This window comes from Babylonia areolata, chromosome 16 (assembly GCF_041734735.1).
Source record: "Babylonia areolata isolate BAREFJ2019XMU chromosome 16, ASM4173473v1, whole genome shotgun sequence".
Taxonomy (NCBI): domain Eukaryota; kingdom Metazoa; phylum Mollusca; class Gastropoda; order Neogastropoda; family Buccinidae; genus Babylonia; species Babylonia areolata.
The window spans coordinates 27,400,385-27,408,163 of record NC_134891.1 but is presented as its reverse complement, the minus strand read 5'-3'; the positions used below and the strand labels follow the sequence as shown (position 1 = coordinate 27,408,163).

At 41.2% G+C, this 7,779-nt stretch overlaps 1 protein-coding gene across 1 annotated transcript; it reads right to left on the bottom strand.

Moving 5' to 3' along the window:
• Positions 1–119: 119 nt before the first annotated feature.
• LOC143291279 (uncharacterized) lies at positions 120–6,753 on the bottom strand. Its single transcript, XM_076601120.1, has 4 exons — positions 6,503–6,753; positions 5,283–5,389; positions 3,852–3,995; positions 120–2,923 (listed from the first exon to the last, which is right to left on the bottom strand). Exons 1-4 carry the CDS (start codon positions 6,693–6,695, stop codon positions 2,588–2,590), a joined length of 780 nt encoding a protein of 259 aa, XP_076457235.1. The 5' UTR covers positions 6,696–6,753; the 3' UTR covers positions 120–2,587.
• Between the last annotated feature and the right edge of the window lie 1,026 nt (positions 6,754–7,779).

Genomic DNA, 7,779 nt, shown 5'->3' with positions numbered 1-7,779 from the left:
TATTTTCTTCTCTTTTTTATTGTTGGAAAACAGGAACTAACATTTTCATTCGCACTTATCACACACACACACACACAAAGACTTTTTACACATAACAGTTTCCACTGCGCCAGAACATATTCTTTTGTTTTGTTCTATTTATTTACATTTATACAAAGATCAAAAAGTAGGCAATAAAAATGAATAATGATCTGGACATCACACAACTTGCTCTTGTGGTTCACACAGATGAAGGTCACAGTTTTTTTCACATCCTATTTCATATTGACGGTGACTGACAGTGGCATGCATTCAGTTCCAAGTAACACCACCACCACCAACTGAACAAGTGTCTCAACCTCCACATCAGTGTAATACTATGCGCCAAGCTTTAGGAGCTTGAGGACCCGGATTAACTCTCTCCGGACGAAGGAATGCTCACACATTCCTACACAAAACATATTCGGACGAAGGAATGGAATAGCATTCTCCAAAAGTAAAATTCCATCACACACTGTACAGGTGATTTTGTGATTAGCCAAGCAGAGTGCGCTATTCTGGGTCACTCCACAATCGAACGGTATGATTGGTCAGCCTGGCATGTATGGTCCGTCTCGCACATGCTGACAAAGTCACTGACCGGTAGTCTGCTTGCGTGCCAGCCTGTCAGCAAAGCGGGCTCTTCTCAGAATGTTGTGAAGCGAACAAGGCAGTGACGGCAACGTTTTAGGGTTGCTGAAGTACTTGAAATGGTACAAACTGAAGGGTCGGACATTGAAGAGGTGGATGATGACAAAGAAGAAAGCGAATTTAATGCAGAAAGCGAGCATGGGTATGGTGATTCAGGGTGAAAAATTGGCAGTATTTTCTACTCATGGCAAAACCGTAAAAATAAGATGAGAAATTTGATTTTTTTTTTTATGTAATAGCTCAACAAGTAATAAACCAGTTCTGAAAGTTTCATTTTCTTACTCTGTATTTTTTTTTTTTTTTTTTTTTTTCCAAACCCTTACAAATGGACCGTCTGTGGGGAAAAGCAAGGGAGAAAACTTGTCGCCCCGAGTGAGTTAATTTTCAGTGATGCACAGCTCACCCCATCAGATAGCACACACACACCACGAGATACTGGACCTAACACACACACACATATACAGACACATGCACGTACGCACACAAAACCTTTCAGATTCTTTCCAATGCCCTTGTCTTGAGTAAAAATTTTTTTTACTAATTTGAATTTCCACAACTTGTAACCTCCACTGGGCATTTTCTGTTTAACTTTATTAAGGGACATGAATTATCCATGAGTGAATCAACTTCACAAACTACACAAATATGTCAAAGTCTGTGAGAAAATCAGTTCTTTGATGAGCAGTCTTCAAACTTACTTTGTCTTTGACTGACCAAAAAACAAAACAAAAAACAAAACAAAACTTTCTCTGCTCCCAACTTTTCTCCACAACACAATAATAATACGTATCCTTTCAAGAATGACATATCATACGCAAACAAGCGTGTGCGTACGTACACAAACACACAGGCAGACACACTCACACTGCCAGCAAAAGTTCAAGAAGCACATTTGTCAGGTAGATTGTGGGCAGAATGGAAGAGGTGTGTTTGAAGAGACTTTTTAACCCTTTGAGCCCTGAGTTCCTGAGCAATTTTAACCCTTCTGCCTGAGCTCCTGAGCCAAAATTTGCAAATAATTGGTATTTAATGTGTCACGGCCGATATAAAAAGAGTGCCTTGACCACTGCTTTACCGGTGGTAGAGAAAAATGACATAATGCCTAGCCACCGGTTGAGCGGTGCGTAAACACTTGTGTCGTGTTTTGCTATTGGTCAACTTATATTGAAATCGATCTTTTTTATCCAAAGTACATGCACAAAACACAGTGAAAAGGCGCGGCCATGTTGGTACCACATTCACTGACGTCAGAATATTACGGTTTTTCTGATTGGCTCTTTAATATAAGTCAACCAATAGCGAAACACGACACGAGTGTTTACGCACCGCTCAACCAGTGGCTAGGCATGTCATTTTTCTCTGCCACCGGTAAAGCGGTGGTCAGGGCTCAAAGGGTTAAAATAATCCGAGGAAACCACGTGACAGACTGAGGAGGGCAGTCTATTCAATACGACCAGGCCTAGATACAGAAGAAAGCACTGACCTTGGGATTTTTGGTTTCTTCTTTGAACTAGTTTCACAAACCAGACTTTGTTACTTGTCAATAACCAAATCAATTCTCTGAGAAGCAACCCCCTTTCTCTGCCCTCAGTCATTCCCTCAATACAACTATAATGATAATAATAATAATAACAATGCAGTTTGTTCCATACAACTAGGCCAAATTAGGGAAAGAGAGCTGACCTTTGATTTTTTGTTTTTTCAAAGAATTGTCAGCACTCTGGAATCGGCAGTTTAGTGCAAAAAGCATAGACTGAAAGAGGAATACACTTAAGAGCATTTATTTATGCACATCTTGAATTATTCCAACACACACACACACACATTTACTGATGCACGCAGTCACATACACATGGGCACATGCCAATGAGGAAAATAGATCAAGCGAAAGTCACAAGCACCATTAATTCCAACACAGCTAGGACCCGCCACCCCCACCAAACAGCTTCTGCAGCAGTTGTGGGTTGGCGCCTAAGGACAGTGCCCCTACAGGGTGGTCGGCATCGGGGCGGAACAAGCTCTTCTTCGGTCTCTCTCGCCTCGCTCTCTTCTTCTTCTTGGCAGCGCCACCTTCGTCGTCGTCGTCGTCCACCCTCTGCCGTTTTCTGGTGAGGATTTCCTCCTCCGTTTCCCGCTGCCTGACGGTGAAGCCCGCCTTGTTGTCCTCCGCTTCCTCTCCCTCTTTCTGCTGCTGTTTCTGTCTGATTTTGCTCTTGGCAAAGTTTTTCTTGTGAAACGTGGCCTCCCGTTTGATCTGAAAAAAGACAACGAACACATCCAATCTAAATTAAAATGGTTGGGAGAAAGAATTGGTGATTATACTACCACAGAAAGAACAAACAAAGAGTTGGTTTATCTTCATCACTAACAATAGGGCAAGAACTTCATAGTGAAGGTGTTTTTTTTTTGCATTTTCATTTTTCTTTGCCTCCGTGCAAAGACTGAATGTTCACCCAAAACTAAAATAAAATCCAAGCCATGCAGCGTACCATCCAGTTGACTACATAAATTGCCATTTCAGGGCTCAGTTCTTTAAACCAATTGAAAAGAACCCAAATAATGTTATCAGGTCAATTGAATTTAAAACAACTTAAAACCCCACCTGCCCCCTCCAAAAACGAAAAAAAAGAAAGAAAAAAAGATGAATTCAACAATGTTGTGTTCTGCCCACTGTAAGATTTGAATAAAGTTGAAAATATTTATTTCCTTCAGGTACAGAAAAAAGTGCATCCTGGGAGACATGTATTGGTACCAGAACAAGCTCTTGATCAGTTCATGGAGCAAACTGTAAAATGTTCACCTTTTTTTTCTTCTTCTTTTTCTTTAAGCCAAGAGGTAAAGGCTTCATGGCTCTCCAGAGATTTCTACTGAAGGACTCTCCCCATCCTCATATCCACTAAAAACAACAACAAACAAAATAAACCACAAAAAAAACCTACAACAAAACTGATTTCTAACTTTATGAAGTGTCACATTCTTCTTTGTGTTAATTTCAGTATCAAAGTTAACCTTTTCACAAAATCAATTGAAGGTATATGGTGTAAAAATTCCTATATCATTATATGTGACTAAGTCTGTGTAGTACACACTGTGTGCACAACTCAAATTGACACACTATGCAACATGCACTCTATTTTAATGCTGGGTAGTTTCAAAACTTGCGCCAAACTGAAAACCCTCACCTGAGAAATATCGGCCCGAAGACGCTGTTTATAGACACCCTTTTCATACGCCAGGCGGGCATTCAGATGAGCCCACTGGAACTTGGGCAAGTACTTGATGTTCCAGATGTCTTCCTTCCAAGGATTTTTTTGCCGTCCTCCCACCTGGGTTGGAATGGAAAATAACATGGTTCATACTTCATGCTCAGATTCATTTGTCTCTTCTATAGATCTGGCCCAACACACACACAGTCACACACATAACACATACACTGACATGTAATGATGTATGTATGTTATTAACTTTTATTATATGCCCAATGTGTGCCAGGGCATTCTGTACCCAGGTTGATCAGCCACTTTCGGAAACCTCATGACTGGTCAACCACACACCCAGCACAGGTGCTGACATCTTTATAGACAACAAATGGACAAATCGCACACACATACAAAAAGACATACATTATGATACACACAGCCTCACACACACACACACACACACATTGGCTCTCTCTCTGTCTCACTCTCTCTGTCTCTCTCACACACACACATTGGCTCTCTCTCTGTGTCTGTCTCTCTCTCACACACACACATTGGCTCACTCTCTCTGTCTCTCTCTCACACACACACATTGGCTCTCTCTCTCTCTCTGTCTCACTCTCTGTCTCTCTCACACACACAGACACATTGGCTCTCTCTCTCTGTCTCTCTCACACACACAGACACACTGGCTCTCTCTCTCTGTCTCACTCTGTCTCTCTCTCACACACACACATAGGCTCTCTCTCTGTGTCTCACACTCTGTCTCTCTCTCACACACACTGGCTCTCTCTCTGTGTCTCTCTCATACACACAGACACATTGGCTCTCTCTCTGTGTCTCACTCTCTCTGTCTCTCTCACACACACAGACACATTGGCTCTCTCTCTCTCTCTGTCTCACTCTCTCTGTCTCTCTCTCACACACACACATTGGCTCTCTCTCTCTGTCTCACTCTCTGTCTCTCTCACACACAGACACATTGGCTCTCTCTCTGTCTCTCTCTGTCTCACTCTGTCTCTCTCTCTCTCTCTCTGTCTCACTCTCTCTGTCTCTCTCACACACACAGACACATATTTTTGGAAACCATCAGTCATCAAACTAGGAGTTAAATTAATATGTTTTAACAATTTTCATATTTAATTACTTATGTTTTCAATCAGAAGGCAGTGCATTGTAAATCCTAATTCATATGGCATAATTATGCCCATTGCCATATTCTGATATTGGGCATTACACTAGAAACACGCGACACAGTGATCATACTGATAAGCCATGCAATGTGAAACTAAAACAAAAGATTTGAAAGGCATACATAACTAGTACTTAATGTATAACTGACACACGGTCACTGCCTGCTTTCTGTTCTGTACTAAATCTAAACAGTAAGAAGATAAACTCTAGTGGCTGTACCTGGGTGTTGTTCAGCATGGCTGCCACCTGTTTAGCCACAGCTTTCTTGAGAAACTCCACCCAACCCTCCTTGTAAACACGCTGATGAGGATTGAACTGAGCTTTGTCTGCACACAGAGTGATATACACATTGTTTTATGATTGGTGCTGCCATTGAGGGAGGAGGATCTAAGGCAAAGTACAGAGAGATGTTTCTTATTCATGAGCACACTTACCAGCTAGTGGCAAGAGAGCAAGTGGCGAGGGTGAGAAGTACATGCGCAAAGAAATGAGTGGAAGGTGGGAAGTAGTTTTTTTAAATTTCATCCTTGCCTCATGGCAAAGTTGCTCTGAAGGCTACCTCGCCAGTAGCCTATACAGTTTACTAGTGAGAACCTCATACTCTTGTCACGAGGTGGAAAAAACGCCTTCCTGCTCCTAACATGTCTCATAAGAACCTCACCAAACTAGCATCTAAGAAATGCGCAACAGGTCAAACAAATGGCCGGCTCTAGGATCGATGTGCAGTGAACAGCTCAACATCGGTCCAGATTAATCAACGGATGTAATATTCAATTCTCCGTCAATGAAAGTCCATGCGGACCGTTCTTGATTCTTGAGTTTACTTTTGCTGCTGTCCTGCATGAACTTTTCACTAATGGTTGATAGAACCATGTACAGAAAAATCCAACCAGGAATCAAACTCTTCACAGAATCACAGAAATGTTTGGCTATAGGCTAAAAGCCTTTTGCCCTCATAATCAGTGTCCATTTATGTGATTTTGGATCACTTGTTGATCAGTTTCTTGATCCACAGTTTGGTCAGGTGACTCTCAACACCTCCTCCTGACTCTATATTTGCCAAATCTCCCAACAAAATTACCAGTGAACTCCCCTTTTTTTTCTTATCGTATGTAACGATCAGCGATGTCGTTCGATGACAGTTTCGTCGGGACCTCCGCTAAGCACCGAGCCTCGTATCAATCGAGGATCGATGCCCAGCTACTTCGTTAAAAAATGTAATTTTTTTTGTAATTGTCGGCAGACAAAGACAATGTACAACACTCTATCAGTACATGAAATTATGAAAACAATTATGTTTAGTTAACATTCACATTCACACAAAACCACCCGCGATGTGAGAGACAACGAGAAAGTGCAGATGGAGCGAAAGACATACGCCACTACGACACCACGATACAAAATATTGTACTATCAGTATTTACTACTATTTAACTCACCATCAGGCTCCAGATAAATATTTCCCACTTCTCCATATTTTTCCATCTCCTCGCGTAATCTTTTTAAACTCATTCCTCGAGGAATGCAACTAAGATACACCACACCTCGTTTTTCTCCGTCTTCTTTCATTTTCGTTTTTTTCACAGTCTCTTTTTGTTCCTGAAGAACTTTGGTTTCTGTTTCTTCTGCCATCTTCTATTTTAACAAAGTCACGTTCCCAGTGTATCAAAATCAACACACTAGCGCGTGGCGACACGAACAGGAAGATTATGGAAGTGATCTCCCTTGAAGCAGCCACTGAATACAGAAATCAAGTGGAATATATGAGAACTGACCGAAATCTACCAAGGCATCTCGGTCTCGACACATTATTAATAAACAAAAGCTCGACGCTGTTTATGAAATGAAATAAAAACAAAATAGAATAGAGTAAGATAAGATAAATAGAATGAAATAAGCACAGCCAATAAGAAGAACTGAACGATAGTCGATGAAACAAATCATGTCATCGGCAAGTCGCCGTGTGCAGCATGCACCTAGCGCACGTAAAAGAACCCACGGCAACAAAAGGGTTGTCCCAGGCAAAATTATGCAGAAAAATCCGCTTGGATGGGAAAACATTTTTTTTTTTTTAATGCAAGCAGGGAAAAAAAAAAAAAAAAAAAAGGGTGGCACTCCCAGCCTCAGTAGCGACGTGTCAAGTTCTCACGGTGGGGAGACCGGCAGGCCGAATTTCACATAAAGAAATCTGTTGTGACAAAAGAGTAATACAAAAATAATACAATACAATACATAATGCCGATTTCTCAGTGACGCCGGCTGACATTCAGTGGATCATGTGCTAAACTGAAAGCCGTGAGAAAGCTTAACTTTATGCCCCCAAAATCAAACTGATTCACGTTCACGTGCGATGTTGTTTTCAGAAAGCTAAACTGCAGCGGCACACACACACACACACACACACACACACACACACACATATATATATATATATATATATATATATATATATATATATATATATATATATATATATATATATATATATATATATATACATACTCGTACAAGCACGTGCGCGCGCGCGCCGCTCACTCATTCACTCACTAACTCTCTCTCTCTCTCTCTCTCTCTCTCTCTGTATACTCAGTCACACACCGGTGCCAGTACGCACGAGCACAGTATACACCCACCCACACAACAGGAAATTAACGACTCCCCAGAGACACAAAATCTTTTGACCGAACAAAAAACAACAACAACAACAACAACAACA

Coding starts and splice junctions, on each gene's coding strand:
- LOC143291279 (XM_076601120.1), bottom strand. CDS start 6,695: ATGGCAGAAGAAACAGAAACCAAAGTTCTTCAGGAACAAAAAGAGACT. Junction 3,996..5,282: donor CCATGCTGAACAACACCCAG/GTACAGCCACTA, acceptor ATTCCAACCCAG/GTGGGAGGACGGCAAAAAAA. Junction 2,924..3,851: donor TTCGGGCCGATATTTCTCAG/GTGAGGGTTTTC, acceptor GTCTTTTTTCAG/ATCAAACGGGAGGCCACGTT.